The following is a 22040-nucleotide window of genomic DNA, read 5'->3' on the forward strand; positions in this document are numbered from 1 at the left end:
TGAGCTGGTGTTCTCTGGGGACTTATGGGGCACTGGGTGCAATTGCTCAGCATATAATATCCACCTTCCCTTTGAATCTTCTCAGTAACCCTGTAAACAGCCCTTGCTATCTCCACCCTTCCAATGTGGAAACTGAGACTCAAGAATGCCCAAGACTTTGCTCAAGGCCACAAAAGCTACACTGATAGCAAACATTTGAGTTTCCAATCTAAAGCGGGTAGCTCATTTGCCCTCTAGTCAACACCAGTGTAGGCCCTGTGACTTCTCACTCCCAAGTACCTTCTTCTGCACTAAGTTACCACCCAGTTCCAAGGCCTTACTTTGGACTTTAATTTCAGGAATCTACCTTTTTGAACCAGAATGAGACTTCCCTAAGCAAAACCTGAGCTATAAAATCATTGCAGAAAGATTTCTTTCTTTCTTTTTCTTTCTTTTTTTTATTTTTGTCAACTTCTTTGTGCCTCTCTCCATTGCTTATCTCTGCATTTTTTTTTTTTTTTTTGGAACCAGGGATTGAACCCAGGGGCACTTAACAATGGAGTCACATCCCTAGTCTTTTTTAAATATATTTTATTTAGAGACAAGGTCTAACTAAGTTGCTTAGGGTCTTGCTAACTTGCTGACACTCGCTTTGAACTCATGATCCTCCTGCCTCAGCCTCAGGAGCCACTGGGATTACAGGTGTGTGCCACCACACCCAGTTTATCTCTGCATTTGAAGAACAACCTCAACCTGAGATGATTTGCCAAGGGTGGCTGTGGAATAGGCCCTTAAGAGTATGTCATGAAGCTGTTTATTTCTTCAAGTCCTTCAGCCTGTTAGAGCACCTGTTGGAGTAGGGGTCTTTCAAGATGCTGGGCTTCATTGGGGTGGGGGTGGGGATAGCACAGGGAAGAAAAGCTGGGGAAATATCTCCTTTTACATTATGAGGGAGTCTAAGAAAGTTACTGGAATATTACATATTGTCAAGTGACACAGAGAAAGCATTTGGTCAGACTGGATGCTGGCTAATTCTGTCCTGACTGTGCACCAGCTCTCTGTTCTGTAATCTAGCAGACTTCCTCCTTGGCACTTGTCAGCAATCATTTAATCCAAGGGGTTGGTGATAGCCACGTGTGTTTAGGAAGTCATCTGGCCACGGCATGTGCCTTTCGGTGTTTTCAGGTAGGCGACACGGTATTTCCCATGAAAACTTAATGACACCTTTCAGATTCAGTGACCTGTGATCTACATCCATGACAGGACACCCTGCTTTTGACCTATGACTGTCTCAGTGATTTGTCAATCCCGATGTCGTCACTACTTGTTACTTGTTTGCTTATTAAGGTGACTGAATCTTTTTATACTCAGCATAACCTTGAAATTCAAATATAGCCACAAAGAGCTGCGTAGCAAGGCCTCTTCTCAGCAACCTGTTCCTGTCCTGATATCGTAACAGAAGGGGGAGAAGGTGAAGTTTGAAAACACTAACTAGATGCGTGGTCGGAGAAATCAATGCCAGTAGAAGAAACAAATGTTGTTCCCTGCTCACCCATGATGCTGGGCACAGGCAAGGCACCTTGGGGGCAGTGGAAGCCTAGGCACATTTGTCCCTGTGACCCTTGGCAGCCCTTTTTATTTCTGTTTCCATCACCATCCAGTTAGGATGTAGAGGAATCAGACCAAAATAAGTGGCTCATCCAGGGCAGCCTTAACCTCAAGTCTTTACTAGCCTTATTGTTTTCTTCTTTGCTGCGTGGTGGATACACATAACCCCCAAAGTGACATCTGATGAAGTCTCTTGGCTTCAGATATTAGCTTAAGAAATTTTTATGCTCAGGGAAGCCAGGAACCTATATTTGGGGTCAGTAGTATCTGGCCAGACTGCCCCAAATACTAGTCACTCTGAGTTTGCTTTTTTTTTTTTTTTTTTTTTTTTTGGCTTGTTTCTAGCCATATAGAGAATACCTGGCACAATTGGTGAATTGACCAGTCTGGGTGGCTTTTCTGCTATTCATTGTAGTATCTTTTGGTAACATGTGGCAACAACTTCTATCCTTAGTTTTCTAAGGGTTAAGAGTTTGCTTTTTTCTTTTCTTTCTTCCTTCCTCTCTCTCTCTCTCTCTCTCTCTCTCTCTCTCTCTCTCTCTCTCTCTCTCTCTCTTTCTTTCTTTTTGTACCAGGAATTAAACTCAGGGGTGCTCAATCACTGAGCCACATCCCTTTTGTATATTTTATTTAGAGACGGGGTCCAACTGAGTTACTTAGGGCCTCGCTAAATTGCTGAGGCTGTTTTTGAACTTGCAATCCTCCTACCCCATCCTCCCAAGCCATTGGGTTACAGGCATGTGCCTCAGCACCCAGATCCTATACTATAAATTTCCAACAAAGGAAAGTGGGATTTGGGGGCTAGGAATTCTACTTCTAATAAAATTAAATATAGCACAATACAGAATCCTTTACATTTTATTTTCTCGGAGTGATCATAAAGAGTGTCAAATAGAGTAAAAGTTCTGTTTGAATTTCCCAGGGGCTTGTCTCCATCCTGTGCTTTGAAATCAGTCTCTTTGGAAACACTTCTGTCTGATCTGTGGCTATTTTTTCCTTCTTTAGACATCTACTGCTAACTGATTTTCATGTGCCAATGGCTTCCTGTGTGATTGGAGCTGTCTTCTACTATCACTTTTTTGGATTTCATGAAATCTTACCTTTCTCAAGATTTTCATTTACCCTCTACCTGCATTGTATTACCCAATACTTACATCAGATAAATAGCTGTTGACCAAAGACATAGGTCTCATTACAAGAGTATACTAATTGAGTAGGTGTGTTTGCATAGGAACTAATTTTAAAATTAGGAATTTGAGGAGGAGGCTATGAGGGCTCTTGAATCCCTATGCAACAGGGAACAATAAGATGGTCAATATCTGAATATGGAGGCCCCCTCCAATACTCAACATGTCTTTATTGATTGAACAGAGAGCAAGAGCTTTGCCTTAGTGTCTGTATCTACAAAATGAACATCATGACATTCAAATCATCAAGGATTCAGATCTACCTAATTTGACCCAAGGTGATCTTCCTAATATAGACTGAGTTACTAGCTCTCTTTGGAGTCCTAGTGTAATCAAAGACATTGCTGTCCAAAAATGTCTTTCTGCCACCACGAACGTGTCCAAAAGCCTACCCTTTACCCCGGATAGATGTGGTACCCTTGAGATGACATGTGGAACCCAGGGACTGAATTTTTAGTTGTCTTTCATTCTAATCAAGTTAAAATTAGATATGAATCTACATACAGCCAGTGGCTACCATATTGAAAGCATAGCTCTGCAAGATCACTTCCATAATGCTGTCTCTTGAAGATGCAGGAAGTCCATTAAGACTCCCCTCAGGACCCAAGTAGTGTCCCTGAAGCCAAGAGCTTCTCCAGCAAGAGCAAGAACACGTTTCCTAAGTCATTCATCTGTCCCCTCTGAATCACTGAGACAGCTCTGTTATAATATTACTGGGTAGCTCTGAGGCAACTACTCTTCTATAAAAAGGGCCAACCGGGCTTTTAATTTTCTGTCGATTCCATACTATCACTGTCTAGAAATAAAGGTCAGACCTTTCTGACCAAGGCACTGCTGTCCTTTTGTACCCGACTAAAACCAATCCCATGCAGAGGCCAGTGTCCCAGAAACCACCAGCCCTGCGGTGGCCTGGAGCTATGCGGAATTTAGCTCAGGGTAAAGATATGTTACAAATTAAATGTTTCAGTCGGTATGTAAAGCTGCAATAAATAGAAACTGAGTTACATCAAGGACAGAATTAAGCCTTAAGTTTAAACTCCACAGCACTGTAATTAAAACTTAGCCTGTAGCAAATCATTCACTTGAGATTAAAGGAGGGTGGAGAAGCAGAGGTTGGGGTTTACCTTGCTTTCTACAATTTATAAGTCTGAGCTACCAAAAGCTAACAGCCCTGCCCCCAAGTGCAGCTCCCAATTAAAAACACAGTTTGAAAACCTTTAGGAGGCCTGAGGGGCCCCTTTAACAGAAGGCTGCCCCTTCCCCGCTGCCTCAGTCTATGAACAAATTAAAAATATTACCTGGTCCCCTGATGGTCCTCGGAGCTGACACCATGTTTTCATTAATACATCATTAGAGTAATGACATTGTGCTGGCGTTTCGCTTTCAAAACAGCCAGCACTTTGGCCACCAAAAAAAAAAAAAAAAAAAATATATATATATATATATATATATATATATATATATATATATATATATAGGCTTAGGGACCTCTGAGCACTTTGTTCCTGGGAAATATTCAGGCCTCATAAAGAAAACAAAACAAAACAAATCCAATCAAGAAAACAAGACTAACTGTAACTCATCGCTTTTTAACACATACTCTTTTTTTGTCCCAATCCCCTGAATTCAACTCCCCACCCCCCAAAACGGGTTTCCCTCAGGATGAAGTCACGTCATTCGATATAAAAGCAGTCTGAGGACCCAAAGTTGAAATTGTGCCTTTCCTTCCCCCCCCACCTTTTATTTTCTAGACTGTGAACTGTTACCTCATAGACAATAACGGGTTTATTCTGGTGTCTGAAGACTACACACAGGTAAGTGAAAAATTCCAATCAACTCAAAATGAGCAGCTTAGAATGAGTCGGGTGAGGGCGAACAAATTATGGTGTTAAAACTTAGCAATGGTGATCTCTAAATAAGAGGTAATAGCAGGAGATTATAAAACCTGATTTCCATCCCTCGGAGAACGTCACAGTCTACTTCCCAGCAGGCCCCAAAGAGTCTTTGCCTCCCGATGGGGCGGGGTGGGTGTGGGGGTGCAGAGAGCCCAGGGTCTGTTCTCTTACTCATAAAATGTTCAATTTATAGAACTCAGCTGAGGAGTTGTCTGAGCCTCTGAAAGAATTTTTGCCTCAAGGGTGGAAGTACCTTAAAGGGTTTGGGCAACTTTATGGATATTTTAGTTATACACGCACACACACACACATTCCTGCATAGTGGTTGGATATGGCTTTTGATCTGGGTGTTGCTGTCGAAAAATCAGTCATCTAAGTTAAAAGATAAAATAACTTGAGCTCTCAACTCTGAGAGAAAAGGATCCAGAAATAGAAAAAAAAATGTATTGTTTATTTGATAAAGCCTTTTCGAAGTGTGAGAGCAGGAGGAAGAGGGACAGACGGTAGGTAGGCAAGCTGTGAGTTTGAGCACTGCATTTGGAAATCAGAATGAGAGTTAAAGTCAACAGCACTGTAATAGAGGAACAGGGATTTCCATTCAAACTTTCTGCCTTCAAATTTGTCCTGCAATTAAAAATCCAGTTAGCATATTAAAATCAGGTCCAGTGCAGACAAGTGTAGTGGTACTGCATGATAAATTAATATTAATATAAGATTAATATTAAATTAAAATTAATATTACTGTGGTGCATGCTTGTAATTCCAGGGATTTGGGAGGCTGAAGCAGGGGGATTGCAAGTTCGAGGCCAGCCTCATCAAATTAGGCCCTAAGCAACTTAGCAAGATCCTGTCTCTAAACAAAATACAAAAAAGGGAAAAAGGGGTAGGGATTGTGGCGCAGTGGTTAAGCACCCCTGGGTCCAATCCCCAGTACCTCCCCAGAACCCCCCCATCCCAAAAATTAATATTAGCATGAGAGGCAAATGATTTTCTGATGTTAGTTGTCTTCCTTTAACTAGTTTTGGGATCATCAACACATTATTTGACCTGCATGAGCCTCCGGATAGGCTCTATAAAATGAGCATTGTTCAAAGTGTTTCTTATAACTCTGTATTTGAGGATGCCAATATTTAAAAAATGAACTCTTTTAAATAATTTCAAGTTCTTTATGAGTCATTAATATGATAGGTCCATTAATGCTTAATAAATAAGTTAAAATATTCTTAAGTGTGGCTCTTTAAGATCTGAGCCGAATGGTCGGTTACGTTGTTCATAGTGAATTCGGGAAACTTGAGGAATTTTCCCTTCCACTTCTCCTCTTATCCATGAGAATGTGGCAAGATTTCAACTGTACCTTTAAGTCTCAAAAGGCCCCCACACCATCTCCTCCAATGCTAGACATGACTGCATATTGGACAGTTGGTGGACATGAGAGAGGAGTCCCTGAAACAAGGCCAGTCTCCAAGGCAACGGAAAGGGCCATCAGCCTATGGTAATATGCCCAGTTGGTTTGAAGGAGAAACACTGAGAAATAGAAGAATCTATGGAGATTAATGTTCTGGGAGGTGGGGCTCTGTCTTCCTGCCATAACCACAAATGACTGAGATAGGACCCTGACCTTGGGGGTGCAGTAAAGACAGAGTGGATATTTTCCAGGATCGAGAATAGGAATAATCAACAAATCACTGAACAGGAGCTAGATCCTCTAACAGAGCCCTGGCCTGCAGGCGCCCTGCTGTATCTCTGGCTGTAACAGGCCTGCAGCATTGCCCAGGGAGCCTGCCAGCCCACTCGGCCTGGGCTTGTTTGATGTCGTGTGGCCTCCTGGCCCCCAATTAGGATAATTCTTCTTCATCTAACAACCACTTCCATTGACACTGGCATATTTACACACACAAAATACAAATGTCCTTCTTGCTCCTAGCAGCAGCACATGCCTGCCTGCCCACAGAGGTTGCAGAAGTTTCCTTCTAGTGAAAAAGGAAGTGCTTGACATTCAGTCAGAGAAACTTTGTTTCCTTTTTCCTCCTCTTTGTCCTGACTTTTTTTGCAGAAGTCTTGCTCCCTGCCTTCTCCCTGCCTTGACAACTCAGGAGTGGGGTTGAGATCACTCAGCAGGTCACCAGAGAATTGGGGTTGAGTTAGTACAATGCCTAAGGAAACTGTGTGACTTAGACTCTTGTTGTAATGGCCTCTACCCCACCCCTGGCCCCCCTCCCAAGCTATAAGTCCCCAGAGTACCCAGAGTCCAGATGCCGGTTCTCTTATGCTCATCCCAGGGTGTTGGCAGAAGGTGGCTGTTGTCACAAGCTTTGTTCCTCTGCAGTTACATACACCCTGCCCCGTGGGACCTCTCCATCATAGTAGTTTTGGAGAGCATGCAGGAGGATATCTGTACTGCATTCCACCATGCAAAGTTTGGAAATCTCAGCCAGCATCCAGAACTAGACTTGCAAAAGCTTCTGCCCAGCCATGACCTGAAGACAGCTGAGAGGCAGGGATAGGCCATAAAAGGTTTGATTGGCCCTTCAGTCTCCACAAGGGGCTGGACCGTCTTATTCTCCATCAACACATTAACAACCTATGGACAAAATGAGAGGGTTCCCCAGAAAAGTGATCTGGAGAAAGGATAGGTTCTCAGCTGCTGGAAATCTCCAGGGCCAAGGAAGAGCATAGCTATATTTTTCTAAATAGGTCACCTAGGAATTATAGACAATTCTTTTCATTGTTGCTTAAGAAGCCCTTTTGCAGCCTCATTCTGTCGGTATGAAGTAGCATTTTAATCACAAGGGATTACGTGCAGATTAATGCCTGCTCTATCCAAGGGTAATGGTGTGTGTGTGTGTGTGTGTGTGTGTGTGTGTGTGTGTGTTTTCATTTCTGCAATCAGCATGTGTTATGCAGACCCTCCCCCTCTGTATTGTGAAGATATTCCTATTTGCTCACTGTAACCCCTATAATGCCCAGTAATGACTCTCACTTTTATGTAACTGTGGTCCTGAAAACCCACCTTTGGCTTCTGTCATTTTCAGGAAACAGACCTGTTTTCATTCCTTCTCTGCTCTGTGGCTACCTTATTGATCTGCTCTTCCTAGCTTGTCTTCTTTTCTTCCCCACAGACTGGAGACTTTTTTGGCGAGGTGGAGGGGGCTGTGATGAACAAATTGTTAACAATGGGCTCCTTTAAAAGGTAAGGATTTTATGGCCCCCCAGGGTCCCCCCCCCAAGAAGTTTACCTAAATAAAATAAAACAAACCAAGGTCAAATAAAGCAAGCCCAGACTTGACCCCAAAGCTGGTTTCCACTTGTGTTCATGCTCCGGAAGATCTTGCTGAAATTCGATGCCTCGCGCATGAGTGTTAAGAGTCTTAGAAACTCAGCTCACAATGAGTTTCCTGTTCGCCCAGCAAGGAATGGATGGGAGGCCAATATTGATGTAGGAGTCTGCAGCTCACAGGATTCTCTCAGGCCTACGCAAAAGTCTCTGGGAAGAAGGAGGAAAAGTTTTCACCTGGTCCAGAAGGAGGAAGGAATTATTTGATCTCACTGACAAAGCAGGGAAGCTTTCTAGGACTCTGGAACTCAGGCATGGAAGACATGAGGAACTTATTGATATTAACTTAGAAGATCAAGGAAAAGTGCTCCAAAGTTCCTCCAGGTGGAGATAAATGGAAGTCACTATTGGAAGGAAACTCAGATGCTACCAAATTTCCTAGGCGGCAGGCACTGTTTACCTGCTTGTGAGAACTGCCCTGGACCCTAAATAAAGCTCCTGGAGGGCCACTTCCTCCATCCCTACTGGGCAGGCCAGCCTTGCTCTTGGAAACACCAAAGCCCATGGAAAAAGCCATCACCCCCTGAAATCAGGGTGTCAGTAGGTCTCCCAGGAAGGTCAGTGCTGTCTCCCTTCCCTTGGCCTCCCAGGAAGAATGGCAGCCTTTGAAATGGAGCTTTAATGGGCACATTTGATGTTGTTAAATATATAGGAGCAGGAAATGCAAGGATGGACCTCCAGCTTGCCTGTGAGAGGCCTTGCACATCCGCTGCAGGGGAAAGGCGGCCCCCGGGTTTATTACTCCCCTGCAGCTGAATGGCTAGGAAGTGCGAGCTCAGGAAATCAGACTTTTAAGCCAGTCAACAAGACCAACTGAGTGCTGTGCTGAAAGCAGGGAATTAAAAAATGATGACCCAGTTTTTGAAATTCCATAGCTTGTTTGTTCCAGAAAGAGGAGAGAGAGGGAGGGGGTGGGGGTGGGGGAGAGGAGGGGGATAGAGGGAAGGGAGGGAAGGAGGGAGATATGATATAAAAAAACTGGCATGTGGCCATCCCTTCTGCAATCTCTGACACCCAGGCTTACTCTCAGGCCAGCCTGTAGCAGATTATTTACCCTGTCCCTTCCCTTTTAAAAATCCAAGTACAGTTTTCTTCTCTGCCAGGAACCCTTGTTCTCACACTCAAGAACCCTGCTTGGACCTGGCTTTGGGCTACCCTGGGGTTGACTTTGACTTCTTCAAGCTTCCCACGGCATCTCCCGGAGGGTCTGTCAGCCAGGGCACCATTGACTTTTCCTATCTTAAGGTGGATGTGTACTTTTGTACCATGTTAACTTGTTTTCAACGAGGTGGGGGGAGGAGACAAAAGATGTAGAATCATCACACACATGTTTCTCATTCAAAAGTGTATTTTTCAACAACCTTTAACAAATCCATTTTTTCCCCATTCCCTCTTGGATACTGTTTTTGAAATGTATGGTAGAAAGAAGAAAAAGGTTGCGTTGTAATGGAATTTTAGACTTCTAGTCTCTCTTTCATATGGGTAAAGTATGGTTGGCATGAATCTAGAACTTTCTTTTATGACAAAACAAGCCAACATATTTGAGAATAGGAAAAGACCAGGGGCTTTACTTAATTATCTCAGAAATTGCCATCATGCAGGGGCTAGTTGACAAGCCTCCTGGGTTTCTTTGAAGGGTCCCCTCACTGGTCCCAGGAAAGCAATGTGGATTGAAGTTTGGGAGTCAGACAGATAACAAGTCCAGGCTCCAACGTTTATTAGCAGCATGACTTAGAATAAGTCACGTTACCTCCCCAAGCTTTGTTTTTATGTGCAACATGAAGATGATTCTAATAACAACAACTTCTGAAGATTGCTGTTACAGGTAATGAGAAATAACATGCATACATTTCTTAGCACAGTGCCTGGCATACATTGGGAGCTCAATAATTGCTAGCTGCTGCTGTGAATTTTGTCATGGATCTATGCTCAATCATGGTTTTGTTTTCTGCTTAGCACCAGGTGAGGCTTCTTCTGTGTTCTCATACCCATGACATCTGGTGATAGGTCTTCAGTGTTGAAGGACTGTAGTTGTGGAGAGAGGGCACATATGCCTTACCCTGTCACACATGCAGTGTTGCAGAGAGCACAAGGTTGACAGTCTGTCCCTTCTGAGATGTATTTCAGAAACACTAAAAAGATGTAGCTGGAAGTAACTGCACTCTGGGACAGAAGCCACATGCCATATTAAAATGAACCACATCCCCAAACACAGGGTACCTGGAAGCTGAGCTGCTTTGGAGATGCGGTAATCCCAGGTAGCTTGGGATCAGTTCACTGAGCTGACATCTCAGCATCTAGGACCGACTACCATCATATGTCTTGATTTGATCAGCTTATAATCTGTCTTAAAGAAACAAGTTTCATGCAAAAGTGGCCTAGTGTCATCGTCTCAAAAAAAAAAGCTCAAAAAAGAGAGCAGCATCTCCCTCCATTAAGCTCCCAACAGTCTCTCTTCACCTGCTCTGTCATTGCTGTCCTCTCTGCAAGGAAGTGAGGGACACTTGCCTATGTGGCAGTGGACCTTTTCCCCGATTGTTCTGACCACTCAGTGGCCTGATGGCTGTTCTACCAGGCAGTGCCATCAGAGGGAAAGAGCATCATCCACTTCCAGGTCTGCAGTGTCAGGTGGGAGGAAACCACTGAATCTTATAAACAAAGAAGCAAGTAAGGAGAGTTTTGAGAAAGTCCTCCAGCCGCACGTAAAACTGCATAAGAGGCAAAGCAGGCCACTCTTTGACAGTTAAGCTGAGCTGGGCCTGGCTCTGTCCACCCAGCTTACTTATAGCCTGGTGTCCAGGAGCCAAATAAAGAGCAGGAGCTTCAGCAATGGGAAAATAAAGACCATGCCACCTCCTGTGAGCTTCCCCTGAAGCTACACATGCTAGGTGGCTGAATTGCAGGACCCAAGGAGGATACCTCCAGTGTGAGCACAGGCCTACTCTTATAGGTATACCAACATCCTTGAGACTCTCTTTGCTCAGAGAGTCTCAAGAATTCCAAGACACTGACAGCAGAACATTAAACCAACAGGGGCTCTTTTAAGTATAGGCCACACCCTCCAAAGGCAGTCTTGGGTATGAACAGACTACATAAATGTACCCATTTTGTAAACAGAAATAATAAGGCTTAGAAAGATCTTGCCCTAAATCTCTGCATAGCAGAACTGGACTCCAGTATCCTGCAGTTGGAACATGGAAGTTTGCAACTCCTGCCCTTTTCTAGTGTTATGTACAGTTAAGCCCTGGATGTGGAGAGATCCTTCAGCTGTGTGTGACAGGTGACAGAGGGCTGAGGAAGGTGTTGGTTCAGCAGCATCTGATCTGGGTAGCAGAATTTCCAGAAGGGAGGCCCACCGAGTGAGAAGATTGCTCAGATTTTTTTTTTCCTTAAAGTGGACAAATTATTAACCAACATCACCACCCCACACCCTGGCCCCCAACTTCACTTCTTTTCTCATTTGGTCAGCTTTGTGTGTACTAAAAAAAAGAATCTTCTTCATTTTTATCACTGAAAGCAGATTCCCTGAGTAGTGACTCACTAAGGGTTTTTCCTACTAACTACTTTCCTTTTTCACTCCTGTTCATGTCTAGGAAAATTCTTGAATTTATTTATTTATTTACTTATTACTTACGTTTATTTTCAGAATCCACACTCTGTGACATTGAATGTGACATTGTCCCTCTTGAAAGCTCTGGAGAGAAAATCCCATTTCCAAATCCTTTTATTAGGATCCATTTGTTCCCCAACCTTAACTCCCCATGATGCAAAGTCAGTATCATTAGAGACCCTGAGGAGAAGAGGAAACAATTGCAGCCAGTCACAGGGAAGTGATGGAGGTTCCTGCTGGGCCTCTGTCCTACTCTGGTTTTGAAATGAAAGTCAGGTTAAGCTTCAGATTTCCAACCGCATGGTTTCAGACAGATTTCTCAGCCTCTCCGATTCCAAGTTACTTCTTCACTGAAATAGAGACCTGAAAATTGTCTATAAAATATGTGAAAATTATTTTCGAATTGAGATGGTGGGAGGGGAACCACCCCTGGGAGATGGTTTACCCTCCTGGAGACCCAGGGGCATTCTCTGGCACCACCCATGTTAGAACACGACAGGTATATAAACAGCGAGAACAGTTCTCACTTTCTGTCTCAGGAAGGGTATCCTGCTAGAGCACACTGCTCAGCAGACTTCTGGAAAATCAGTGGATCTCTCACCCTCTTCCTGCTTCATCTCTACCCTTCCCACCTTTAAGCAACAGGACACCACCTGAATTCCACTGAGTCAGGCTCCCAATTTGGATAGAAAGTTCCAGTTGTTAGATGAGAAGGACAAACATGGCTTTTAGGACCTCTGAGCCCAAGTTGATAGAACTTGGAAATGAGTTCAATATGGCGCCCAACAAAGGTCAACGGCCTTCAGAAAACAGGCAAAGAAATAAATCCTCACAAAGGATCAAAGAATGCTATTGCTTTTATCAAATACCCAGAACTTGAGGGTTTGCCCTGGGTTGTTCTTGTGGTTTCTGGGAAGGCCAAAGGGTCTTCCTTTATTCTTTTGTATGATTAATTATTCATGAGGACAGAAAGTCCAACCGAGCACACCTGGCCAATGTGGGTTGCAGGGAAATGGACTGATGGATAAAAATTTGTTTTTTCTCTGGGGCTATGAATAATACCTATGTCTTTCCGCTATTATCCCCCTCCCCGCCCCCCACCCCCGTAATTGTCATTTGTGCCTCTGTGTGTTTTGGTTTTTGTGCTTTGCTTTGAGTTGGTGCAACATGCCTGGTCTTTCACCCCTCCAAGGCCATCCATATTTTCCCTGAGGGGCCTGGAAAATGTCCTCATCACCCTGCCCCACATGTTCATTAATAGGGCTGGCTTGTGTGAAGTTCCTTGTGGCACATCCTTCTGCTGCTTACATTACCTTTCTCAAAGGTGACACATCCAGGTAGAATTCACAACTTGGACCATTTCTACCCTGGTCTCTGTGGTGGGACTGGGAGCTTTCCTGTCTTGAGTAATCACATTACATTTCAGCAAATGCCCTGGCCTTGGAGTCTAGAGAGTGTTAAAGGAGAAGCCTGTTATGTTTGGAGGGCTGCTCTCCTTTAATGCCGACCGCCCCACCCCAGTCTAATACCCAGCAGCTCATGTAATGACTGTAATGGCTTCCTGTTGACCTGACTGTTTCTACAGAAGTATGCTTTGTCAGAGGTGGCGTTGAAGGGAACAAGGAGACGGATTGGCTTGGACAAGTGTGTTTCGGGGCCAAACTTTCTGGAATGCAGAGACACGGAGATTCCAATGGAACACTCAGTAAAACCCTAAAGCTCCTGCTGGAGAATTCTGATTACAGCCATCCCAAAGGCTGCCCTCCTCTCCATCATGATGGCAGGGCTGTTCATTTATTCAATACTAACCACAGGGAAGGCCTGATTCCAGGCAGCTACCATGCATTACCCTAATGAATCCCCACAACCACTCCACGAAGTAACTACTATCATTATTTCCATTTGGCAAAACAGGAAATGAACTGGGGGCTCTAAGCATTTTTGTACCTTGTCAGGGTCCCTCTATAGGACTGAGTAAGGAAGGTGGAATTGGAACTCTTGTCTCTTGGATTCCGGAGCATATTCTCCTTATCACCATGGATCTGTTTCCATGGTCGGAGCAGACAAAAATATTTTCTTCCAGGTGTGCGCCTGTAATCCCAGCCACTTGGGAGCCTGAGGCAGGAGGATCACGGGCTCAAAACCAGCCTCAGCAATAGCCAGGTGCTTAGCAACTCAGTGAGACCCTGTCTCTAAATACAAAATAGGGCTGCGGGTGTGGTTCAGTGGTCCAGTGCCCCTGAGTGCAATCCCTTGTACCACCCTCCCCCCAAAAACAAATTTTCTGGAGAGGTATTTCTTCACATTCATGCATGCTCTGCCTCAAGAGAGAATCTTTCAATCAAACTTGGAGTCTGATATATCAGGAGTTGATTCTGCTATGAGCAAAAAATACAAAATAACAAGATTTTCAAGAATACAGGAGTCTTGTTCTTATGTGAAGGAAGTTTCAAAATACTAACTTGGGAGATTTCTCTTAATCTTCACAGACACAGGACCACAACTTTTTTTCTCCCTATCTTCCTCCAAATGGGCTTTTAAACTCAAGGTTACTTAATGGTCCAAGGTAGCTACAGGGCTGTAGCCATCATTTCTACAATCCTGGCTGGTAGAAGGAGGATTCAAAGAGATCCAAAAGACCAAATATAAAATTTATTTTAATAAATTTGTAAATTTATTAAGTAGACTCTTAAAATACTTATGCTTAATAACTGCTTCCTCTCCTACAGAGAAACCCAAGCAAGGTACATATTTAAAAGTCAGGATTCTGCTTGCCAGAAGAGAAGAACAGATATTGGGAGGCTGCTATAGTCTCTACAACATCCTGCCTGCCCCACTCTCCTCTAAATATTGAACCTGCTTTCTTGTGATACCCATTTCAGAAATGCTCAAGAGATGGGGCTGTGTTCACAGCTTCTAGTTTCCCCGACAACCTGCATACCCACTGTAGTCTCGAACACAAATGGTTATAGATACCATCTAAGTCACTTGTCCAAGTGCTGCCTGAGCGCAGGCGCACCACCATGCCCACTGAGAAACACCAACGCTCCCAGGCACTGATGATTACTACCCCTCAGTGATGTGCCTACAATGTGCTAAAGACAGCACATTATTGTGGTGTAGTTGTCATGAAGTATAGATGTGGCTTCAGGAATATGGCCGAGCCCACGGATGCTTCCCCAGCATCCCCATTCCCCATTTCCTGAGTTTCCCATTAACTCATTCCCGAAGCAGAATTCAGCTATTTTCTTCTGTTTTCTTCTATTGCCTACTTAAAGAGGCAAAGGAAATTTGATATTTTCTCTGTGGGATTAACTGTGATTCCATTTTCCCCTTCAGTTTCACGAGGAAAGGTAAATTTCAATGAAAGAGCCAGGTGAAGAGGCACATGAGCCAACATTTAGGTTCACCGTTTTTTCTGGACACCAATAAATTTGACCCAGAGGGAAGCAGATGGGGAGGCCAGCAGAGTGCTTTGAGTGGGACAGGGACTGTTGTGATACTGGCAGGTGGCTAGACTCTCAGGGTCACGTTCCTTCTGATGATTCACTCTGGGTTCTGGGACACTCAACACTTGTTTACCAAATCAGGGCTGCTCTCTGGGATGATGGAAAGCTCCACCCATCCTCAAGGTCCTCAGGTGGCACCCATCTGTTTGATGGGTCAAAGAATTGCTCCTAAATATGTCCAGACCTTTCTAGTTAAAGAGGGAGGGAAGAAACCTACCCACGAGGAAATGCCAGCGGAGGGCACCACACTCTCAAATCCAGGGTTCCAGCCCTGCTTGTCATTAGCATTCTTTGAGCAACTTAAAAAACCAATCAGTACCAGGTCTTCAGCCCCGAGCAGTGAAATCCTGGGAGGGACAGGTGATGCCCCAGTAGATATTTTACTCCCCCCACCGTGATTCTAAAGGGCAGCCATGATTGAGAACCACTGTTTTAAACAAACGCCAACCTGCATACTCACAAATGGCCTTAGGAATTGAGACTAGGGATGCCTAGGACTAGCCTAGGAATGTTCCAGATTCTTCTGATGAGGCCCCATCCCCATGAGATCTTTCAGGAGCATAATAGCTCTCGCGAATCCACAGCTGGGAAGCAGTTTAGATGTGTATGGGAGGGTCCAGGGGTGTAGTTCGTTGGTACAGCACTTGTCTAGCATATGTGAGGCCCTGAGTTTGATCTCCAGCACTGAAAAAAAAAAAATTAAATGAGGGTACCAGAGACCAGGGTTGACAACCTAGCCTCTCTACTGGCTAGAATCGCAATAACCTTGAACCATGATCTCACCTTACTGAGTCTTAGTTTCCTCTCCTATTAATGTCACCATGCCCCTGACATTGGAGATATCGTCAACATTTCTGACAGAAAAGAATCATTTCTCTTTTTTTCTGTTTTTTTTTTTTTTTTTTTTTTTATTGGTGCATCATGACTCTACCTAATGGTGGGATTTGTTATTTATTCATACATGCACAAAATGTTACACAATAAAATTTGGTCTAAATCACTCCCAGGTATTTCCCTTCACCTCTCCTCCTCCCTCCCCCTCCTCCCTTTCCTTTGTTTGCTCTAGATCTCCTTTTGGTAGAACATAATCCTTTGTCTCTGTTGACATTCTTGTTGTCTGGATGAGATGTTGATGTGACCAGCAACTACAGCTTTGTTTCTTATTGTATCGTCAGCATTTGTCAATTTGAAGACCTTGTTGCTTGCTGCTGATAGGCTCTCTGCTTGGCCTATGCACCCAGATGAAGCTTATTCCCTAGTAATGATGGGTGATAGGGGCTCATCAACTAAACTTGTTTTTACTGATTTCCATTGAAAAGAATCAAAGGCACCTGGGCCAGGATGCTATAAATTCTCCGCCTGGGCCGTGTTGGCTGATCTGAGAGCACAGTGCTTTCTTGGGTGGGGTGTTTGCTATGGGAGGAAGTATCGACCAAGACAAGCTCGAGAGATGCGGTCCTCTGTTCGCAGTGGTGCTTTCCAGAGTTCTGGCTTTCTCAGATGTAAGTAAGAGTTAGGACTTCCCACCTCGACTATCCTTTGTTAAGAATTTCCTGTGTTCCTGCTGTAGGCCCTTATAATTTTCGAGTTAAAGATGCCCCTGGAGAACATATTTTATAGCCCCTCAAAGAATACATATTTTTACATGCTACCTCAGTGAGTCATTTGGCTTCTCAGGCTTTTAGATTCACAATTGCTTAATTATGCCCCAAGGGTGGGTCTTTATGTCAAATGCCTCCCTTGTCCTGCTTCTGGGTATGTATTTGCAAATATGAAACTGTTTTAAGATTGGCTTCAGGCTAATCATTTATTAAAGTGAGATTATCCAATGAGTCATTACAGGTAAATGACCCCGCCTCATGGCACACAGTAGGTATTTAATAAAAATATTGGTCCCCACGGTTGCTAACCTGCTTAAATGAGTTGAGCTTAGGCCTTTAAAACTCAGCCTAAATTGGGGGGGGGGGTAAAAGTGAATTTTGTCTAGTTGGGGAAAAAATAGTATCAGCAAAATGATTATAAACAAGTCCCAATATCATGAACTTGTGGCCCAAAGTTCTCCCCAACACAGGGGCATATAGGGATGTCCGGGCTTTGTTTGTATGGCTTAAGGCTGGCTGCTGCCTCAGAGACCAAATCTGCCTTCTGTCAAGGTTTCAAAGAAATCTGTCTGGGGAACACAGCGATGCTAATGATAAGGTCTCCTCCTGCAGACCGACCACAGTTGAAGTGGCCTGGTGGTGATGTCATGGGGATTAAGACATGCTATCTGTAATGGGAATAAATTCCTACTGCACGACACAAGGGCTGGGCATGATTCTCAGGGCTTATTTTAGAGCCAAATGAAAGCAGGTAATTATCATGTTCTTTAACTATAATCAGCTGAACAGGATACAGGTAGCCACAAAATGGAGTTATTTAAAACGAACAAAATCACTTTGCAAAGGGTAATAATCTGGAAGTCTCTTTCTGCAACGTCTAGTTAAACTTGTCTAGTGTGGAGACGACCGTGGGGGCTTTGCTTTGTAACCTCCTTGGTGGCAATAGTGTCAGAAAACCTCTTTTGGAAATGAAAGATGGAAACTCTGCCCTGGGACTGCCCCAGAGCAATTTAGTTCTTTTTGGAAATGAGCCAAGGAGAATCCTGGATTTCCGGACATCTTCTGTCAGGTGGTTACCATGGCAACGTGCACACAACAATCCTGGCAGGGTGGTCCTGTGTTCAGCCTGATGGGAGCACCCAGCAGCCTCTTTGCTTGAGTTACAAGTTGATTTCTGACATTGGTTGTGAGCCCTTCTCTGGGGCAGAATTTCCTGTAACATTCCATTTCGTACCTTAGAATAGGGCACAGATCTGAATAAGAATTTGTGAGAATCTTCCAGAGCCAAATTCTGAATAGAAAGCAGGTGAGGCAGATTCAGCTTGGTCCCAAGTCTTTCTGGCTCTCCCCTTGGTTAACGATGTGAACCTGGCCATGTTATTTTGACTAGCTGAGACTTGGTTTGCCTGTCTGTAAAATGAGGATGATTTGAAATTTATCTTGTAAGGGTGTGTTGAGAAGACCTTGCTTAAATACATCAGCTGGTTTTAATCATGGTCTTTGACGAAGAAGCCCACGGACAGAAGTTCCTGCACATTTCCTAGTGAACCTTTGCAGCTTCTGAGGGTGCTTCATAGAGACAAATCTGAATTTTGCTCTGTTGCATTTGCTGATGAGCAAAGAAAATAGACTTTTCCATCCCCCAGTTAGCTGGGTAAAACCTGGGTTGGTTCCTATTGTGTTAAACATCATCCCATGAATTCATTGTGGCAATGAGAATCTTAGTAACGATAGTAATTGCAGTCTGCCTTTTGTTTATTTTTATTTATCTTGGGGTACCAGGGATTGAACTCGGGGGCATTCCACCACTGAGCCACATCCCCAGCCCTAGTTTGTATTTTAGAGACAGGGTCTCACTGATTTGCTTAGCACCTCACCACTACTGAGGCAGGCTTTGAACTCATGATCCTTCTGGCTTGGCCTCCCGAGCCTTTGGGATTACAGACATTCGCCACTGCACCCCGCCAGTCTGCCTTTTATTAAATGCATCCTCTGTACTGGGCACAGGACTAAATGTAGCACCGATAACTTCCTTGAGTTCTCATGACCACCATTATTCTCGCCATTTTTCGTATAGGAAATGGAGGAACCCGAGGGTCACAAAACAATGATGGGTTAGGTTTTGAGCACAGGGTATTACTTCAGTTTTGGCATTTTAAATGTGGCTTCTCTTGGGCCTTTGCAAACAGTGAAACTTTAAGATCCCAAACTAACGAGAAGTGACATCAAGCTTTTTGCAGTATCTTACTGAGGTCAGCATACTTCACAGCCTGGTATTTAGAATTCTCTGACTCATCTGACAAGTGAGAAAGTGAAGCCACAGAAGAGGATAAGCAACCTACCTGCTCGGCATTGTACCCCTAGAACATGGCAGCAGTACCAATTTCTAACTGCAACACCATCCTGCATCTATAACTGCCGGGCTCCCAATGCACGTTCCTCTCAGCCCCATGCTTCTCTTGCCTGGCTTTGGCACGAGGCACAGCTGTAGAGACAGAGTTGGGTGGCCCTTGCAGAGGCACCTCTAAGGAGTCCCCCTGGGTGACCATCAGAATGGTGACAGAGGGGCTCAGTCAGGGACCACTTAAGTTGCTCTGTGTCCACAGTTGATTCTGTGGCCCATCCAGCAACTGGATAGTGTCAAGGCTGTGACAGTGACGGGCATTGCTGTTACGTTTTTATGGGGATGAGACTAATTGCTTGTCTGGTTTGGTCTGTTTCCATAAGCAAAGTTACTTTCTTGATCTGCATCAGGAAAACAAACCAGACATGGGAAGAAATTTTTTGACTAAGGAGAGGCCTTGGGGCCTTGAAGGGAGACTGTCTCTGGTGCACCCTTGGGCTTTGCTGCGCAAGGAATTCTGGTGAGGAGCTGCCTCTTATCACAGTTTGGTCAAATGTGACCAGTTTTTCTACTTGGTGCCTGTAGATGGCTCTTGTATCTACGATGTCCCTTAACTTATTGTCTGGATAAGAAAGTCTTCCTGTTGTGTTTTGCAGTTGACCACTTCTGTCTGTTATATATCATCTGCTCAAGATTTGTGTAACGGGTTCATCATTCATGCATTCACTTTGAAAACTGAGTTTCTTCTCCATGCTGGGTGCTATACTAGATGCTGGAAATGTCCACTTTATTAAAAAATAAAAAGTAAGAATAAACTCACTACTATGGTGGTGGCTGCAGTTCTAGGGGCAGGTATGAAGGTGACATTCAATGTGCATCTGGTTCCCCACAAATTGCCAATGAGCAGGGCTTATCTTGGTCCAGGCCTATTTCCTGATGCTGGAGAAAGACCAGTTCTGCTATTTTCTTTTTTTTCTTGTTTAATATATATATATAATATAATTTTTAGTTGTGGTTGTCAACTGACCTTTATATGTGGTGCTGAGAATTGAACCTAGTGCCTCACACAAGCTCTACCTCTGAGCTACCCTAGTTCTGTCATTTCTTAGATGAGATCAGGAAGGTCCCCTTCATTTGTCAAGTAGATTCCATCCAGTGCCCTAAATAAGTTCAGAACAGCAAATTCCTTTTGGCATGCATTGGTCCACACAAACTATCCTAGTTTTAAGACCCAAATAGGAGGGTTCTCATCTTCTCTGCCCTTCCCAATACCTTCTTTCCCCTTGATCTGCAAGTTAAAAGAGGTAACATGACTTTCTCCAATAAATGACTCTGCTATGCTACTCAGTTTTTCACTCCCTATTAGGCACCCATTGATTATGATGGTCACAACTGACAGTAATGACGGCTCACCTTGCTATTAGACAGCATCATTGGGTTCCCACATTTTGTTGTTAGTTAACAACTAAGTGCCTTTCCATTCTTTCCTGTAGAATCACGCTTTATGACTACCAAGCCATGTGTAGAGCCAACAAGGAGAGCAGCGATGGAGCCCATGGCCTCCTGGATGTAAGTCATATGTGATCCCTTGGAACAGCTGCACGTTTTTTATGTCTCTGAGCACATATCTCCATCTTTGGAGTAATCGAGTCGATCTCAAAGCCATAGATGTTTCAAGCTATTTCCTGACTTGATGCATTATTTAAAAAAAAAAAAACCAAAAACCCTGCTCCTGTTTAAACTCAAATCCAGTGATATGAATGAGAAACTGGTCCAGAGTCTTTGGATGAATGCAGTAGCACCTTTTTTTGATAGCAAAGGGGAGCTGTCTGGCTGATTCTCATCTTTATAGAAAAGATTTGGTCTTGCTCAACAAAAATTTCCCCTTTGGTTTGCCAGAAAACTCTTAGCCCATGAATAAAATTCAGATTTTTTTCTTTATTTATTTATGGTACTAGGGATCGAACCCAGGGCCTTGTGCATGCAAGCCAAGCACTCTACCTACTGAGCTACATCCCCAGCCAAAATTCAGATTTTAATGGCAGGTCATCTCTCCTGGTCATGCTGCTGCTGATTCCCCTCCTCTCCCTGCCCAGTATTGTCTTACTATTGTCTTTCCTGGGGCTGGTGCAGTTGGGGACGTCACAACTGCAGATCAGTCAACTCGATACTAAGACAGCCAGAGATGAACTGTTATAGTTTACTCCGTTTAAAAATGTAATTTTGCAATGTGTGGACAATGTAACTTTGGACATTAACTACTAAAAACATACAAGAGTCTACCTCTATATAAGTCCACCTACATGTATCAATGTTATCCTTGCAATGTGGTGATTTTCCAAGTTCCAAGAATTAATGCAAAATTTGGTCTGAAATACGAGATTTTAAGGCCGGTTTTTGTCTTAAAATAGGCACACCTTCTCCTCTTCAAGACCTAAGTTCTTACAAGGGGATTATGTACAAAAACAAACATTTAACACAATTCTCTCTATTGAGGGAGCAAGAAATGATGCAGAACTTGAAAATTTCTGAGAGGCAACTAGAAATTGGACTTTGGGGGGGTGTGCAAAAAATGTTACTCTTTAGTGTGAGACTCTTTCAAACCCAACTTCCCTAGCCTTAAATAGAATATTTTCAGACATAAAGTCTTCCCTAGGTATGGTTTCATCATTAGGCTTAAAAGTGCCATGGTGTTATCCTTTTGAGTGATAATGTGCATTTAAATGTTATAATCCCATATTTGCATAATCCCTTTGTTGACCCCTATTGAGCCAGTGCCTGAATGTTTGAGGGCCTGTCCCCCTGGCCTCTGGGTGACTGGCCCCTGTGCCAAACCTCCAAGGCTTCCTAATCCCTTTATTCAGCCTCTCCCTTCTGAAACACTCAGCCCATCCCAGTAGGGACAAAGGTACAGAATTGTCCCAGGGTCTGACCATCTGGATCTCTTTGAAAGAAAGATGATTGCACACTCTC

At 43.8% G+C, this 22040-nt stretch overlaps 1 protein-coding gene across 1 annotated transcript in view; it reads left to right on the forward strand.

Annotated features, from left to right (window-relative positions):
* Positions 1–22040, forward strand: part of Cacna2d3 (calcium voltage-gated channel auxiliary subunit alpha2delta 3) — an 882565-nt gene that overhangs the window by 784904 nt on the left and 75621 nt on the right. Inside the window, exons 30-32 of the mRNA XM_026388626.2 lie at positions 4526–4588; positions 7789–7859; positions 20561–20636. Coding sequence (XP_026244411.1) covers positions 4526–4588; positions 7789–7859; positions 20561–20636 — 210 coding nt within the window. The remainder of the gene's footprint in view (positions 1–4525; positions 4589–7788; positions 7860–20560; positions 20637–22040) is intronic.

The sequence above is a fragment of the Urocitellus parryii genome, chromosome 3, assembly GCF_045843805.1.
Source record: "Urocitellus parryii isolate mUroPar1 chromosome 3, mUroPar1.hap1, whole genome shotgun sequence".
Taxonomy (NCBI): Eukaryota; Metazoa; Chordata; class Mammalia; order Rodentia; family Sciuridae; genus Urocitellus; species Urocitellus parryii.